Consider the following 18,586-nt stretch of genomic DNA (forward strand, 5'->3'; position numbering starts at 1 on the left):
CTAAAGGTCAAGTTTTGTCCTTGAACAAGGTGCTTTATTCAGGAAACCAAAATAGGGAAATATATTCACACTTTTGTATTCTTTTTTCACTTGTTGGTGAAAGAGAAATCTCCTGGCAATTATTGTTTTTTACTCATTTACAGAAAAAAATTAAAAATCTGTGTGTTTCATGGCTTATTCGAAATACCATTATTATAGGCCTGAAAAATAGCGGGGAAATTGACGATACCGGCTGACAAACATCAGTGATTTAAAAATGTACAGTGGCCACATGCGGTGCATTGCTCAGTGATCCAAATCGCTGACCAGAAACCTAACCAGAAAAAACCTTACCATCGCTTCACCGTGACAAAATAAATCTAGATTGCATGATTTCTTCATGAAAGATAGGAAATTAGGACGCACAACTTGTGATCCGAGTCTTACCATGACAGGACACCCTGTGGTTCCAGTGCTTTTTCTTAAAATGGTCCTTGAGGATGCATGCCTTTGTGCCCTTTTTTGCGGATTTCACGCAAAGAAAACAATGGTACAGAGTCCCTTTACACGAGCAGTCTGCGTCTTCACATCTTAGAAACGTTTCTGGGCACTCTGCATCACCTGGCACAATGGACAAGTGCGCTATGTCCTGAACAATAAAACAGTGCGATTCGTAAAATAGAATGAACACTTTAATAAAGTGCGCTCTAAGGTTAGTTGTCATAAAAGTTGTCTCAGGTAGGATCGACATAACGTCTAACTTGTATGTAATAAAACAACATCTAATGCTTTCAGTACAACTTGTGTACGTGTGTACTGATAATTCCCCAGCAAGGCTACTCGGTACGAGATCTGTTGATCTCCTTTCCTTTTTCAACTGGGATAATGATGCAGTGAGAAGGGATAAACGGCTTCCCCTTATACTATTAGACACATTTCACAAAAAATGTGCCTAAATATGTTATCGGTCTGTTCCCGATCAGCAGTAACAGAAACTCCTAAGATTTCGTCTTAGAGAAAATATTTCAGTTTAATATATACAAAGGTTCATACAATTCTCTCTCATCTGAATTTAAAGACTGCAGAATCAAAACTATTACGTGAAAAGAACCGATCAAACGCCGTCAAACCGTCGCTTGATAACTAAAAAGCTGTGGATGTCATTTGTGTCCTGTGACGCAGGAGTGTATTTTGTACGTACACGTATAATAGGGTGTTTTGTATTTGAGACGTAAATATTGTATCGCCTATTTATCTACGTACAAAAAAGTTATAACTAGTTTATTGACCTCATTTATTCACTCACTCAATAATTTTATACCAATTGTATTAGAAGTTATTGTATGATCTTTTAGTTGATTAGTTATTATGATTAGTTATTCTAGTAGATGTCATAACCTTTATTGTTATTAACAAGAACAATACCTCCCTTTGGAGAGTAAGGCGTAATAAAGATGTACTGTTAGTGTTACTGTTACTCACTCACTCACTCACTCACTCACTCACTCACTCACTCACTCACTCACTCACTCACTCACTCACTCACTCACTCACTCACTCACTCATTCACTCACTCACTCACTCAATCACCCACCCACCCACCCACCCTCTCACTCACTCTACAGCCTCGAATTTATTTGCAACTTGCACTTTCATAGGGTACTGATTAGCAGGTACGTTTAACTTCCCGGCGGGGGAAATCCAAGGTGAAACTGACGGGGGAGATCGTCGCACATTTTGTAGGGTAGGAGTAAAGGTAACAAGATTCTGTGTTGTGGGTGTGGTGCAAACAATTTCTTTGGCCCCTGAGAGAAAAGAAATCAGTTCTGTTTTCTCATATGTTTCGGCTCAATACCCGGCTAAAAGGTAACACTATACCTCTGACGAAAGTAATTTCAGATTTTACCACCCTAACGGGTACCAAATCGCAAATTTTTAACCTCTAAAAGCTATGACGATTACCCCCGTAACTTTTATACAAAAGCCCCCCAACGCCCCCCCCCCCCCCCTCAACCCGGAGGCTAAACTGCCTCTTTAAACAGTAGGTGATCCTGACTAGCTAATTCCATGTACACTGCCTGTTCTGTAAAATAAATCGTAGTGTTCACTTTTAAATTTGTGTCTGGTGATAAGATAGAATATATGCAACATTCATAGAGTACAGTCGGACCTCTATTAAGCGGCCACCCTGGGGACTTTGAAAACTGGCCGCTTAATAGAGGTTGGCTGTTGAATAGAGGTATCGAATACAGCACTTTACTAACAAAATAATAATTCGGGACTTTGAAGAGTGGCCGCTTAATGGAGGGTGGCCGCTTAATAGGTGGCCGCTTAATAGAGGTCCGACTGTAATTAAAACCAAAAAAATGTGTTTTTAATCTTATCACTTGTCAGATGATGACAACAGAAGCTAATTAGGGTGTCTGGTTTTGGCGATGACCTGTAAGGTCTCTTTTACTTGAGAAGAGGGTTGAAATCCATGGAACGCAAAAATATGTTGAAATATTATTTATGTGAAGATTCTAATCCAAACCAGAACATGTTAATGCTAACGAGAAATTTAACGGAACCGTTTTAGTCAAAGCATGTTGTTAAACCTCAGAGTGAGGCCCTTTTGAAATGGGAGAATTCTTTTAATTTTGAACAATCAGGGATTATCTTTCACACTAGGCTTGTGAAACACACAGGAGTAACCTTGAACAGCATTGTTTAAATGCGGCAAAGCACTTACCGTCATCTCATGGGGCTCTGTAACAAGAGAGGATCTTTCCCTTCCGAAATCGTAGCTGAGTTCACCGCCAATTCAAGATTTTCAACGTTTGTCCAAACAGACTGTCAGATAAAATTCCCCACTAAACCTCACGTGAGATATGTATTTCGTAATTTTTATTTGTTATTCCCCGTGTTTAAGAACCGAAAACCTAAAGATTTATTGATAGCTTAATCCGTAAAATTAATAGGAAATTGTGGTGCCCAGTCCTCTGGTTCATGTGGCGGTGGTTTTGTGGTTCATCCTACGGTGGTTCATTCCATGGTGGTTCATGTCACGGTGGTTCATGCTGCGGTGGGTGAACGTTGCAACCCTATATGTTACATGACGTACACAAAGCCCATCGGCTCTGGGGCCGAGAATAGCGTGAAACAGAACATGACTGCACAATAATTTCTGCTTTCAGCGAATTGTAAAAGGAAGTGCTTACCTCGCAGTTTGGTTATTTGATCGCCGAGTTTTAAATTGAGTTTCGCTTTTTAGTGGTAAAAGCACCCGTTTAGCGTCGCCTGCAGAAATTTGGTAAGTAAACGCGTAATCTTCGGCACATTTGATAGCTAGTTGTTTTCGTAGGACATGTTTGCATGCACATGAATCCGATCGACTTGAATGGCGCCGATTATGTTGTTGGACTGGCTTCGCCTTGTTGTAACACGGGAAAAATTTACCTTCTCTCACGCAGAAATGACTAAAAGATTGTCCTTGCAGCGTTTGTCTTTTCAGTTGCTCTCTTATTCGATGTAGTTTTGATTGTCGCTCGAGTCTCAAAGTATCAAATGTCTCAGCAATGTTATTAGCGTGCACTTGAAATTCGAAGGAATTGCGTCACCAATTTAGTCGTCGGATTATCAAGATTTGAGCCCTTACTGCGCTTGTTATCATTTTATTACTATCAGGCACTTATTTAGAAATCAAGATGGGAGATGAGAAAAGCAGTCAGGCAGTCGGAAATTTTGCTAATTTCCACATGCAATGTAAATTGAACTCTGTCATGCACAAGACGTCAATTTATTTGTGATGTTATACGATTGTTTTGACTGATTGTGTTCTTAGTTGTAACGTTCCACAATTTTTAAACGGTCAAAGTGCTGAAGATAAGTTACCTCAAGCGTCACCTCCTCACATCACGCAGGTTCCTTATGTCAGGGAAAGTGTATTAAATGAAGTATAAACGTGAGTCCGACGAACTGCATCTCACAAATCTAAGATTTAGATTACAAGGATGCGGGTTTTAACATGCAGAGCAATGTTTCGTTGTTCATTTCAACAACATCATCAGGCAATGATTACAAATAGAAAAGGCTAAAAAACCTACACTAGTGATTTGAAATAACAATTATGTTAGAACAATTGTAAGTCCCTTGGCGCTTTCAGTCCCGAGTTCAGATTGGGCGTACTGATTTTTAATCATTAAGGCCTCTTTAAAAAGTAGCACATTCCAATGGTTTGCCCATTGCAGTGGTATTATCTTCTGCCGTTTGTATATTGAATGATCTTTTGTCTAGACAGTGCAGGGAATCAAGCTGGATTTCAAACAAGCTCCTGATAAACTTAAAACCTTCACACTTAGATAGGTGCTCTTTAACAACACTATTGTTGTCGCACGCATGTTCTAGTAAGCGTTCCCGTAGTGTTCCATTAGTTTCACCAATGTATGGTAATCCACAACCTGGACATTTAAAATTATATACAACAAAAGATTTGCTTAACAGTGGTGTTTTGTCCTTCAAGTTGGTAAAAAAGAAAAATTTAGTTGTTTGGTACCAAAGAACGACCTTTCCAGAGACTGTTTCTTAAATGAGCGGCGGACTTTACGAATACAATTGGCTACTAATTGTTCACCTTTTTTGCCTAGGTTGTTGTAAGTAAATAAGAGTCTTGTTGTTAGAAGCTGCAAAGGGGGGGGGGGGGGGGGGGGCTATCATGACTTGGCTTGGGTGTAGGGTCTTCTAGATGATTGCTTCCCCTATACGCTTAGGAAAACCGTTCCCAGATATAAATCTGTGAATCGAGTACAGTTCAGAGCTTAAGTAGTTCGGCGAGCAGATGGACTTAGCGCGATTGACCAATTGACGTCTGGGCTAGAATTTTGTATTCCTCTCCCTCTGCTTGTCTATCTCCAAGTTCCTTAAAAATTTTAGACGCCGTTTTCGGAATTCAGTGATTTTTTGGTACTCTGAATTTTTTTCTAAACCTTGGAATCACTGTCTCACTCCGTTGCGTTGAAAACTGAAATTAAAATCATCGACATTTTCTGGATATTCAGATCGCTGATGACGGTTTGACCATATACTGCAAAAATACTCACACTGGCAAATACGTGCTATACCAAATGGTCTCCCAAGATTGCTTAAGCTTGGATGCGATCATTGGTCAATTGCGCTAAGTCCATCTGCTCGCCGAACTATTTTTAAGAGCTTAAAAGCTCTGAACTATGCTCGATTCGCAAATTTATATCTTGGAATGGTTTTCCTAAGCGTATAGAGCAGTCATCTATAAGACGCAAGCTGCGCGGAAGTGAGAAAAACTGAATACCAGCAGGTGCAGCAGAGCAGGCTTAGTTCCAATCCTCTTTCTTCTCTTTCCAACTTCCCAACAACACCTGCTGTGAAGACCAGAAAATTGCTAAGAAAAATATTATAAACGAAATTCGATTTTGAGACGGCATTACGAGTTTATATTGTAGGCTAGTTGGGAGAAAATATATTCCGTCTCAAAATCGAATTTCGTTTTTTATCGGGATACTGACATTTTGTCGGAGAGAGTAAACGGATAAAGTACAAATCGCGCGCTGATTGAAAGATAAATTCTTACTTCAGTTAAACTGTAGCCAGGGTAATATCCGTGCGCGAAATTTTTTCTCGGGGCGGGTTATTTGAATTTTTGGCTTTAATTTTTACGTCAAAACAAATAAAATGCAAAAATTTACAGTCCATAAAGCACCTACCATTGATGAAATAGACGAGCTAGTAGGTTTAAACATTTTACCAGCAAATTTTATTGAAAATCTGTTACCGCCGAGACAAAAACAACAACATGAAAACAGTGATGAATAGACCTCACAGCCAGAAGCAAGAATAAAAAGAGCAACCATACTAGTACCCAAAAACGAAAACAGAGCATTGTTATTCTAGCTTAGTTGCCGTGGAGGTTTAGAAATTTGAAAGAAACCAAGCAGCGAAGAATACTGTAAAAAATTACCGAGTCTGCCGTTCGGCGCTACGACAAGAAGATCAAAATGACAGACCTGAGCCATGAAAGAGAACGCAGCTGAGCTCTTGGAGCAATTTTTTCTAGAGAAAAGAGACATCAGAAAAGAAACAGAATGATCCTTTTGCTTTGAAAATGCCATAACTTATTGGATTTGAGCTCATTGTTATTTACCGTGGCCGCTTTCACACTCGAGAAAGTCTTTTAAGTAAATTTCTCTTCATCGAGTTTATAATCACTCTTTTTCGCTAATACCTTCAAGAAAAAAGTTGTATCCGCTGTACCATGGTACATGTTCACCACCAAAAAAAAATATTATAAGTGGTCCTTGAACAGTGTCAGAAGCTTTGTAAACTCAAATTAAAAGAAATAATCAACACCATCCATCGTCGCATGTTCATTCACAGAAGTAAAATTTTTATCTGTGCGCGCCGAACCTATTTTTTATGTGCCGTGCTGTCATGCTTACATGACAGTTTTTGAGCCAACCAGAAACCGTCATTTTGAGACGACTATATCGTGAAATAACGTCGTCTCAGCGCAATGGGAAGATCCCCCGATAAAGATCGCGATAAAGCTTTTTAGTATATACCACACAAGTGAATAGTGTTTTTCGCGCGCCCTGATTGGCTAGCCCAGCAGCCGAAAAGAGACAAGATGTCTTTCCGTTTCGCCTCCGGCATTTAAAAGGAAATTATTTCGATGAACGAGGCAGCTGTTACAAAAAATACGAAAAAGGTAACAAAGTTTAGTTTGACTTTTTTAAATGGTAAGTTATTTAATCTTTCCAAACTCACATTCTAAGGCGAAAAATGAAAATACAATGCCTTGTTTTCGAAAACTTCCGAGCACTATACATGTAATTACAATGTAAACAATGAAACATCTTATGTCTTGCAGCATGGTTTGAACAATTGAAGAAATGACACCTTAGCAACTAGGCAAGTCCCTTTAAACGTTTTATTTGTTCACAAGAAAGCAAGACGGAACTTTCTGCATTAAAAAAATCCCTTACCCCCGAGCTCGCCGCGCGCGCGCGAGATTTCCCACCAATTGTCGGTATACCGTCAAAAATGAAGGAAGTTTTTGGTCCGCTAGTTATTCAGCTTGTGTGATATATACTAAAACAATTATTCACCTCAGTGTTGGTGAAAGTGGTGGATATTTAACTCGCCGCTTCGCAGCTCGGTAAATATTCCAGGATTTCTGGTTTCATTACTTAAAAAAAAAACTAATGTTTGCTGATTTGAATTTCAGTTTTCTTATACAAGGGAGTGAGACAGTGATTTCAAGGTTATGGAAGAAAATTTAGAGTACCAAGAAAGCATTAAATTCCGAAAACAACGTCTAATAATTTTTAAGGAACTTGGAGATAGACAAGCAGAGGGAAAGGAATACAAACTTCTAGCCCAGACGTATTACAATCTTAAAGACTACCAGCTATGCATTGAACACTGTAAAGAAAGCCTAAGTATTGCTAAGGAAATTGGAAGTAGACAAGCAGAGGGAGACGCGTGTGATGCTCTAGCCTGGTCGTATTACAAACTTAAAGATTACCAACTAAGTATTGAACACGGTAAAGAAAGCCTGAGTATTGCTAAGGAAATTGGAAATAGACAATTGGAGGGACGTGCGTGTGATGTTCTGGCGTGGTCGTATTACCACCTTAAAGATTACCAACTAAGTATTGAACATGGTAAAGAAGGCCTAAGTATTGCTAAGGAAATTGGAAATAGACAATTGGAGGGAGTCGCGTGTAATGTTCTATTGTGGTTGTATTACTATCTTAAAGGCTACCAACAAAGTTATGAGCACGCCAAACAAAGTCTTGGCATCTCCAATGAAATAGGTCAAAAAAGTATGGAGATGAACTCTTACCAGATACTGGCAGACTCGTATAAAGGTCTTGGAGACAACAAACAAGCAATGGAATGGGCTAACCGGGAAATAAGAGGAGCAGAGTCGTCTTACAGTCTTGGAGAAAACAAAGAAGCCAGTGTAGGCAACCTTCAAATGCAAATTACAGAAAAAGGTTTCGATGATTCATCAGACTCGGTAAATCCTAATGAAGCCAAGGAAGGGGAAGATATATTCTACCGAGCCAGACTTTTAAACGATAGTTCAGGTAATATTATAGTGTTATATAAATTGAAGAAAATTGGTAGTCCCATTCAGAGGATTTTCTTGTCTGTGTTGGGTCGGGAGAGGCTCTTTTAGTGGGGTTTTCTTTGGGCTGAGGGTCATATTTTTGGAAGAAATTTACGTCCCACATTTCAGCTGACTGGAAAGCATTTTGGAAGTGAAAAGCTATAACAATTTAACTTGGTTTTTTACTCGTCTTATAAATATTAAAATTCTCCGAACGTGACGATACACAGGACAAAAAAAATTTAATGCAATAGAAACAACGTAACTGAGAAGTATAAACTAGGTTTTTCTACTACAGGCACTACGAATAACTACACAGTGTGTTTCTGTCGAGAGATTATCGATGCACTTTTAAAAAATGAACATTGGCCTAAAGCAAAGCTTCATGGGCTTAAACACTTGTCTTGAGGACACTACACATGATTGCCGATAGTTTCTAATTGATGATAATTTTGATCTATGACAATTTTATTCTTATTACTATTCTTCAATTGGGTATTTAAACGGTGGGCTTTCCAACCCGTTCAAAAAATTAATCTACTCGGGAAAGGGTTGATTCCACTGCGATTTAAAGTAATCTATATAAATTAACTACACTCTGGATTGTGGTTTCTACTTAAACAATAGAGCGTTTTTGTCGAGGCACTATTGGCTGATAGTTGCCCTGCGGAAATTTGATGTTCTTTTCAAACAAAATTAATGTTAGCCTAAGAAGCTAAACTTCAGGGGCTAATACTTGAATATTGTGCTACTCTAAGAACATCAAATTGATAACGACAACTATCAAACCGATAGACGCAAGACAGAAATACTATTGTTTTTATTGTTCAGCACTTAAATAATTTTCCGCATAAATTAAAAGTCACTGAGATTGGTATTTCCCATTTTACTGCTCAGTTCTAATTTAACCTCAGTTTAATTTAAAGTGAAAAGTTGAAATAAGAAAAGACGAATATCCAACGTACAGGGGTAAAAAAACAAACAACGAAAATCACCTTTTTGTAACTAAGTAATGAATTGGTTAAATAATTGGAAGGCTTTTTCGGGGACTAGTACAATCCATACGGGCATTTTCGCCTCATGGACACTTTGCCCTGATAGCACAGCGCTGATAGTGCCTCTCCGCGGATGGCTTGTATAACATCACGTGATCAATTTAAAGCGATCGGGCTTCGAAAAAATTTTGTTCTGATCTATTTTTAAAGCATCTACTAAACCATGTGTGTATTATGTATTTTTTATGACATATTTCTGCCATAAGTACCAAGTGAGATTAAAGCACGAGGACCAAGAGCGCAGCTTGCCTATGTAAATGCGTTGAAGACTGGAAAAGTAAAGGTGCACCGTGCTAGAATCATGCTGATAGGCCAAGATCGAGCGGGTAAGACGAGTTTGAAGAAATCCTTCTTAGGTCTTCCATTCGACCCTTATGAGCAGAGCACTGATGGAATAGAGGTTGATCCATCAAAGTTCGAAATTGATGTTGATCAAGTGAAGAACTGGCAGCGAACTGACGAGAAGTTAAGTGTGTCTCAGTTTGCAAACGACCTTGCAAAGATGGTGGCTGCTCAGATTGGAGAAGACGAAACAAGTGTAAACCCAGGAGCTCAAGATGAACCAAAGGAGATGACATATCAAAAGAATGAGGTTGGTATCCTGACATACATACGGCTTAGACAGAGAATTTTGAGACTGAAGTAAGTAACTGTACGATGCAACAACAGTACAATACAACACAGTGTAATGAATGCGTTACCGCCGACCGGCAGTGCAATACAGTACGTTAATAGGTTATACGTTTTTGTTTTATTATTCTTACCCAGCTTGTCAAAGCCTAGTTTAGCAGCCAACATTTTTCCTTTATGAATGTTACCACTGAAAGGGGTATCGAATGGTCCCATTTAATTTAAAAGTGCTCGCAAAATTTGGCCTTTGCTCGAATTGCTCGCAAAAATTACACGGGTGCTCGCTTGCTCGTGCTCGCAAAATTTTTGCAACTGCTCGCATGCTCACATTCTCGTTAACATGTGCTCGATTGCTCGAAATTTCGTTAATCCTCCTTTGTAGTTATTTTCATACATACATAAACGATAAATCAGTTATGATAGGGCTAAAACAAAAAGGTTTAAACATCCTTAACTCTGGCTACAGTCTTTCATCAACAGTTCAGCCTGTAACTATTGTTTTGTTTTGGAGGTGTCAGCCAGATTATTAGCTATTACGTAGCGTAAAAGAGAGATTTCGGCTAGCTGAAAATTTACAAACAACTCGAAGTACTCGCTGCTCGCCATCTGTATTTTTTCTAAACTGCTCTCTGCTCGCAAAAAAAATTGACAACTGCTCGTGCTCGCAATGATAAACACACTGCTCGCATGCTCGCAAAGACCATTCCATACCCCAACTGAAGGTTTGTTTCGTTATGTTGATCAAAGTAAGTCTCTATGGTAACGTTGGAAACTAAACTGAGGTCTTATTTTTCTGATTGAATAGTCTGGTTTTACCGCCGCTAAGGAAGATGAGTCTATGGAGAAAAAATCTCAAGTGAATCAGGTTGGTTACATTATTTTTAAAAGAAAAAAAGTAAGCACATCAAAACAGAAACTATTGTTAGACTATATCGATAACCTGAACACGAACAATTTTTGCTATGGAAGTACAATGAAAAAAAAAAACAAAAAAAGAAAAACAAACAAACAAACAAACAAAACAAAACAAAACAGAGAAAGCTTTGCATCAGTGTTTGTTTGAAATTCATAATGCACCCTACTAAACTAATACGTGAATTAACTTTATCAAGCTACTTTCAGGAATGTCACTATAGCGTTGATTACAAACGGAGCACTTCCGAAAGGATGACTTGTATTGCGAGGGTCTCAAATTAAATCTTCCTGATGGATTTCTAACACATGAAACCCTGCTTCAAATCCAGGCGACCCTTTGGGAAAAAAAAGCAAAGTAAAGTGGTCAAACTGCGGTCTTAATTGATTGATTGATTGATTGATTGGCATCTCCCTTCAACTGAAAAGCGAGTGGCGAAAGTAGTCGCGTTCGCTTTAGTTTCATTCCATCGTGCCTTATCACTATCTAAGACCAACTAATAAAACTCACGTTACTTTTCTTAGAAGAAAAACCAACCCTGACTTCTTCACACTCATTTTCTCATGCTTCTAAAATATTAGAAGCATTTTCCGCCTTCTAGTTCGGATTGGATTATTGTCTCGCTTCCCTTGTTATGATTGATCACAATGATGACTTTGGCTTTGCTTTAAAAAGTCCTTTTCAAATCGCTGTATTAGACGTAGCAATGTCTTCTTATGAGAATATCGGGGCATTAGGATTAATGATTGCAAGCGAGATTGACTAACAGATATACAGACAGTATTTTCTAGAAGCCAGTGTTTACATATTCCTAACGAGTGTCCTTTTTTTTGTTTGTGCTGATAAAAACGCCGTGTTATAAAACAGATTAAAGAGTAGTTTTACCTTTTGAGTCATGTAACAGATCAACAGCTACGATATCGTAACCATCCCAAAAATTGCTTTCAGGATACTATCAGGGAAGGAACCACACCTAAATTTGCAAAAGTCCATGAAGGTCAAACTGGGCGCCACAGCGAGAAAGCAGCTAAAGAATCTGCATTGAATTTCGACCCTACTTTGCCTCCGGAGGAATTCACAGATCTTCTCGTTCAACATTTAAAAGGTTTAAACCTGCCAAGTGATTCAACATCAGCGAAAAACCACATGACTCTAGACCTTTGGGACTTTGCCGGACAGCATCTTTATTACGCTTCCTACCCAGTGTTCTTGTCATCACGAGCAGTTTATATGTTGGTGTATAATCTCAGCAAAGGATTAAAGAACATTGCTGAGTCCTGTGTCAGACAAGGTGTTAATAACATTCTTTTAAGAAACCCAAATGGCGAAACAAATTTGGAGAACTTGTTGTCGTGGCTTGTTTCAGTCAGAACTATGTGTTCAGGAAAACCAAATTTAGTGAATGACAAAGAAGAGGCTAGCAAAGAGCCACCTTACCTACGTCCCCCTGTGTTTGTCGTAGGAACGCATGCTGACACACCTTTCCAGGACATTAAGATAATGGAACAGCTGATCCAGACGGTGCTTTCTCGAAAAGACTTTGATGGTCACGTCATCCGGCCATTTTTTTCAATTGATAATACGCAAGGGTCATCAGGGGCTGGCGTTCGTGCACTTCAGGAAAAAATGATTGAAGTGTTACAGCAAGAGCCATACATGGGGGAGGAGGTACCACTTCGGTAAGTTTACAAAATAAGAACCACTCGCAACATCACGCACTCGGTTTTTGAGTTCGTTAAAAGCGCACATAGTTGACTATTGTTTTCCTTGATTATTCAGTAACTGAATATCAAGGTGAAAGTTGAGATATGTAGAATCTGTCTTCAACATTACAATGGACGTCAAAAACTGGACGTTGACTTGACATTTCGTTTGGTAGGAGAACGGAAAAAAAATTAATACTGGGAGGCTCCGACCTCAGGTCCGACCCCTTACCATTTTAAATACCATTATTGGCAGAAAAGGTACTCCTTTCGTATACCTTCCATTGGAAAGTAATGAAAGGCCCTTTTAAATACCTAAATGACAGATTTTGCTACCCTTTCATACACTTCGACTTGTGAAATCCCTACCCTTTCATATACCTGAAGCGTGAAAAAGGTACCCCTTTCGGGCGGAGCCTCCACGTAAAGGCCATTATAGGGAGTACCCCAGGAGGCAAATCTTTTAGCATGTGCGTAGTTGTTCGTGTCTCTGGTATTGAGCGTCGTTGGTTTGTTTACGTCCCCGTTCCTTCGTGGACGTAAACAAACCAACGATGCGAAATGCTAGAAATGCGAACGACTACGCACATGCTAAAAGATTCAATATTTGTCCGAAGAAACCGGCTCTGTTAGTAGGGTTACAGCAACAAACAGTACACAGGAAACAGTACATAAATAAGTAAAACACTTTCAGAACGAGGATGTACGGTATGACTATATGGCAATTTTTCTTACAGATCATTCAATGAGCAACAAAAACGAAATAGCATTTGTTTCAGCTAATAGCGTTAAAGTGAAATTTAGTCTGCAGCGACTGCGGCTGCCAGACAAATTTCCGGTCGCGTTTGATTCTTTCCGGCTTTAAAATTTTTTTAGCGTAATTATGCGGCGCGGAGGACTACTCCTCGATGCACCGATTGACCTTTAATTCAAATGAGGCCTGATTTTCAGAGATCGTGGACTTGACGACTGTAAAATTATTCGGTAGAGTAGTAGATGAGGCAAAAATTCACTCCGTGGAAATGCGTCGCAGTAAAGTTCCTCGGCTACCGCCAGGAGTAGTCGATTCCCTTTGCTGTAATAGATTTCGCTAATGACTTATATTTCCAAAAGTCGACAGCAGCTCACATTCACAGTTTCACTCCGTTTATACACCTTTAAAGACCACTTGCCTTGACCCTTGAAATACGCGCGAATCGTAAGTTGATCTTGACTGGGGTATGTGTTCCAATCCCCGGTACACTTAGTATAGGCAACCTGACACTCAACCACTCCTCCCAGCAGTCACTTATTTGTAATCTCCCAGATTCAGGGAGACAGGTTACCAGCCCCAACCAGGGCCTCCCCTCTCTCTCTGAAAAGTGAAGGCTGCCAAATGAATATAATATTTATACGTTGCATTTATTTGGATTATCTCGCTTCTTTGCCCTTCAGGTGGTTTAACTTTGAGAAGGCCATTAAGGATTTGATTGCCAAGAAAACGTATTGCCTAAACCTGGAACAACTACAAGCCATTATCCAGGAAGTGTGCTTTATCAGGAATGAGAACGAAATTGCCACCATGTTGGATTTCTATCACGACCTCGGAATCATCGTAAAACACCAAAACACTGTTGTACTACAGGCCCAGTGGCTGATCGACGTGTTTAAACAACTCATAACCATCCGTCCGTACAACGACATGGTAAGAAACTGACAGAATATTAAGTCTAAAAAGTGAGCAGTCGCGTGCCTTATTCTTGGCTGCCTTATACTGTTGAGTGCCAAGGTTGGAGAGGTTTCAACATTTTTTTCCATGTTTAATTTTTTTGAGCAATTCGTATTTCAAATTTCTCGCAGACGATTTAAAAATCTTGTGATGACTTGCCTTACATAATCCTATTACGATTTTTTTTCAATTTGTTTCAATTTTTTTTTTTTTTTACTTTTCTTTAGTTGTGGTAGCTACATATTTTCGTAACAGACTGTTTTATACCAGTGTAACGAGTACCTTGGCTTTACCTCTATTTAACTTTTCGGAAAAAAGCCGTGGTTGTTGTAGTCAAAGTGAATTCATGTACCATGTTTTCTTCTTTAAATAAATTAAATGAGGTATTTCAGGTAAGGATGACCAGTGAATGGTAAGAATTATACGTGTAGTTCCATAGTTTCAGAAGGGTCTTTGGAATGAATTAAATTGGCTCAAAAATGACGAACTGTAAGTGGCTAATATTTGGACAAACTCAAATACTACGAGAAGAAATTAACCAAATACCCCGTTAAATGTATCGAAGTATCTGTGTATAACTTCGCAAGTATAAAACTTATAACAGTGAGGCTTAAAGGATAGATAGTAAGTCTGAAGATGTCTCCTTTGACGTCCGCATTAAGAAGCGATGACGTCATATGAGGTGGAAATTACACCACGATTTCAAAGGAATGGCAATCTTGGAACCGCCATCTTGGATTTCTTCATTTCCCCCAAAACCTCAGATTTGAAGAAATATGAAAGATGACTTTTTCTGCAAGAAAGTTAAATTTTTAAACATTAAAGACCGAAATCTTCCTATTTCTTAAAACCAGGTCTGGCAAAAATAGGCTGCTATTGTAACATCAAATTCAATGAGCCTAATTTACCATGCAAAATCGTTCCCAGATTTATTTCTCGAAAAGTCCCAAATTTCGTGGCATTTGTGCAAAAATTAAAAAAACGTTGTTTGCTTAAAGTGCATACTTAACTTGTCGCGATCATTTTCTTTTTTTTTTTTATCTTCCACCTTTGCACCAGATAAAGGCAAATTTATACAGATCCTTACAAATGAAAGAAGACCAGTCTACTTTTTCCACAGGAGTGCTATGGCCTTAATGAAGTGTTCACATTCTCAGCTTCTTATAACCAGGCTTTACTATAGTTGCCTGAATGCTACAATAGGCTATTTTCTGAAACAAATTGCCGTCATTCTTCCCGAATTTGGCCCGACGTTCCCATGAAGTAAGTCAGATGCTTGTCTATGTGTCTTTCTTTCAGTCTTGAGTTTGCATGGAAAGGTTACCATGGAACTGCGACTTTGACGTAAAGTATTTATAATTAAGTTCTCAAACTCATTAATAATACATAAAGTGAGCAGCGAATACCTGACATTTGGTTCAGCTGGATGAATCTTGATACTCAATGAAAAGCCAGATCAAGATGTTAATGGTCTCTATGTGAGTTAAAAACCTTTTTTTGATCTGAGGTCAAACACTTGCAGTTTAATAAGTAGCAACTCAAAATAAAATAACACGGTAGAATTATTTAAAAGCTAAATGAAAAACAAACATTTCACACTCAAGCCTGCGGTCAGTTTCACTGACGTTTTACTTTTCCCCGACGGTCACTCATGATCCAGGATTGTTATAATGTTAAAATAAAAACCCGTACAAAGCAGCCCCTTGAACTTAACTCCCCTGAAGGGAAGTAGTATATGCACTGTTAAATGTGCCCTACCCATAATGTGTGATGACAACAGCCCCTCGTCGTTGGTATCGTTTCATATTTTGTGTGAAGAAACAAAGAAGCGTTTGCTAAATTCAGTGCTCTCTATTCAGAACACTCTTTTCAGACATTATGATCATGTTACAAACTCAGATTTCGTGCTTTATCAGGTGTTTCAAACAACTGTTTCTCGGTTTCCCTGATCACGTAAATCACCTTACCTCGTTTTGGACAGTCTTCAACATAGCTCCCCTCAGCAGATCATAATTCAGAAATTTATCGGCGAGTAGTATGATATCGCTAAAACAGACCTAAAAATAAGATTGAAGTGTAAACCCAACTTTCTGTGTTTCACATTACTAACAGGATACACTGCGGGTGTGCTTTATCTAGGGGTGTTAAGCATTTTTTTCTACGTATATTTCTCATAAGAAAACATGCAAGAATGCTTCCTTGGTTTGTTTAGATGTTTAAACGACCTTGAAATAGTGTCTCAAAAGGTCCTCCTTATTGATGTTGTTTTAATTTTTTATACAGGAATCTAGACATTCCAAGTTGTGGAGAGACATGGAAGAAACGGGCGTCCTTAGTATGCAACTTGTTGAACACGTATTTTCCAAGTATTGTCAGCAAGGCTTACCCAACGAGGACATTTTAAATATGATGGAGCATTTCGGATTGCTAGTCAAGTTTGCGAGGTCTCCAAGTGATATACATTACTTTGTGCCAGCGCAACTGAAGACGCCACCTAAAGCCCTTCGAAAAATGGAACCCTCGTCGTCCGACCCATGCCCCCTGTATCTTCACTTTTTGGAGGGCTTTGTTCCTCATGGCCTCTTCTTTCAGCTGGTGTCAAGGTGTTCTCGACGGTGCCCTGCTAATGGATTCACCCAGCCTCCTAGGTTTTATGAGGTGGCGTCGACCTTCTTCCTTGAGAAAACTTGCCGCTACCAACTGACCCTTTTGTGCAAGAAAAGGTCCATCAAGATTGTCTTGAAACACCAGAGAACACGAGAGGAGCAATTGTCTCTGACTGAAGAAGAAGAAGAAGAAGAAGAAGAAGAAGAAGAAGAAGAAGAAGAAGAAGAAGAAGAAGAAGAAGAAGAAGAAGAAGAAGAAGAAGAAGAAGAAGAAGAAGAAGAAGTAGCAAGTCTTGTGCGAACGTTTCTGGAAGATGAATTGGGCAATATGAGACAAGAGCTGCCCTGGTTGAACAATTTAAAGTATGAATTGTGTGTTGAATGTCCTTGCTGTCCGGAGGAGGAAACCAAGTGTGCAAACCACGGTCAACTCTCTTGTGCACATGAGGACTGCATGAGCCTTGTCAAGGTTATGTCTGGAGGGTGTTTAAGCTGTTGCTTCCAATGTTGTCAAACAGCGAATCTCCCCAGGCTGGAAAAGTGGTTCTCGGTCAAAGGTGGGGACAAAATGTCGTATATGGTCTAAATCAGTTTTGAAAAGGGTTCAATGACTGGTGGCCTTCATGAGCTGTAAATTATACAATCATAACCTAAACGATTGGTTAAAGATACTAGTAAAAGAGTTATCTTTTCAGAATCCTAGCCAGAACAATTAAACCCGAAAATGGACGGTTTAATGAGCACGTCAACTGTGAGTTGTCTATTTACGATAACAATCGCTGTCGGTCTTCTTATTTTGTGAATAAGGTGAAAAATACTTTGAAAAGATACGGATAGCTATTAAATCCAAGAGAGGGTATTCACACCCCACTCAACAATTTTATAGGGAAAAAAACACGAAAGATACAGGTAAAATTGCATGTTGATGTTGTGGAATAATGCTCATTTAATAACTGTATTTTTACTGTGTCCTAATATCAACAAAATTATTTTAGAAGATTCCGTTGATTTGAAGTGGGTATTTGTACTGCCCAAAATTACTTCCGTCATCAGCGCGCGCACACATAAAAGAAAATGCGATTTTTCTTTTTTGAGGTTAAGCTCGGGGAAGAAATTATTGGTCGAGTTCTCCTTAAAGAGCATGGTGGCTTATTATTATTTCATGTTACATTAACTCTTTGTAGACCGGGAGAGGGGAGAGGCTGGGTTGATCCAGCCCGCGCCGACTTTGACTGTTTATAACTTTTTTAATATGTGAGCGAACGCCACCGAACTTCGTGACTTTTTGTTAAGATAGTCAGCTGGAATCAATTTTTTGTGCATGCAGATGCCCAAATGGCCCCATTTTTTGGGTACTGTCATTTGTTTCGGCACCTTTAAGGCATTTTATTGTCACTTTGGTGCGCTATTCACAGAAAAAATACTGTCTAGTGTTTCATTGACGGAAGTAATGGCTTAGTTTTTTAATGCTGCGGCCAAGCAAAGCTGTTATATACTGCATGCAGCCCTAATAACGTGAAAAAAGTCTGATGACCCCCTCTTTGCATTTTATTTTCTTAATGTAATTCTGGGCTGGATGTAGCTAGCTACCGTGCAAAGTTTCCAAAGAAAATTAAATACAGCTCTTTGATATCTACACATGTATCAGTGTAGTGAAAGGGAAAACTTTATTAATTGTTTAACACAGGTACTTCAACTGATGATTTGTTTGAAGAGAGTCAGGAACATACTATTTTCAAGAGAGAGTTGTTACACAAAAGGAAAAGGGACGCAGAAGACACAGGTAAATGCGTCTGAATCTTTGATGTTTTTTTGTGGAAAACCACTCACTAAAGCTTTGATGTCAGTAAATACAGTACGCACA

General features: G+C 39.0%; 2 protein-coding genes across 3 annotated transcripts in view; one reads left to right on the forward strand and one right to left on the reverse strand.

The window, feature by feature from the left end:
* The window catches only part of LOC146485509 (uncharacterized), a 9,810-nt gene extending 8,714 nt beyond the window's left edge, over positions 1-1,096 (reverse strand). Inside the window, exon 1 of the mRNA XM_085103387.1 lies at positions 427-1,096. Within this exon, the coding sequence (XP_084959513.1) occupies positions 427-730 (304 nt within the window). The 5' untranslated portion in view covers positions 731-1,096. The remainder of the gene's footprint in view (positions 1-426) is intronic.
* LOC146485508 (uncharacterized) overlaps positions 1-18,586 on the forward strand; it is an 80,333-nt gene that overhangs the window by 55,390 nt on the left and 6,357 nt on the right. For both annotated transcript variants that reach the window (XM_085103386.1, XM_085103385.1), the window contains exons 6-11: positions 10,598-10,657; positions 11,654-12,384; positions 13,843-14,092; positions 16,400-16,897; positions 16,985-17,279; positions 18,410-18,505. In XM_085103386.1, the coding sequence (XP_084959512.1) occupies positions 10,598-10,657; positions 11,654-12,384; positions 13,843-14,092; positions 16,400-16,897; positions 16,985-17,279; positions 18,410-18,505 (1,930 nt within the window). The remainder of the gene's footprint in view (positions 1-10,597; positions 10,658-11,653; positions 12,385-13,842; positions 14,093-16,399; positions 16,898-16,984; positions 17,280-18,409; positions 18,506-18,586) is intronic.

This window comes from Pavona decussata, unplaced genomic scaffold, assembly GCF_977016875.1.
Source record: "Pavona decussata unplaced genomic scaffold, jaPavDecu1.1 SCAFFOLD_26, whole genome shotgun sequence".
In the NCBI taxonomy this organism is placed as follows: Eukaryota; Metazoa; Cnidaria; class Anthozoa; order Scleractinia; family Agariciidae; genus Pavona; species Pavona decussata.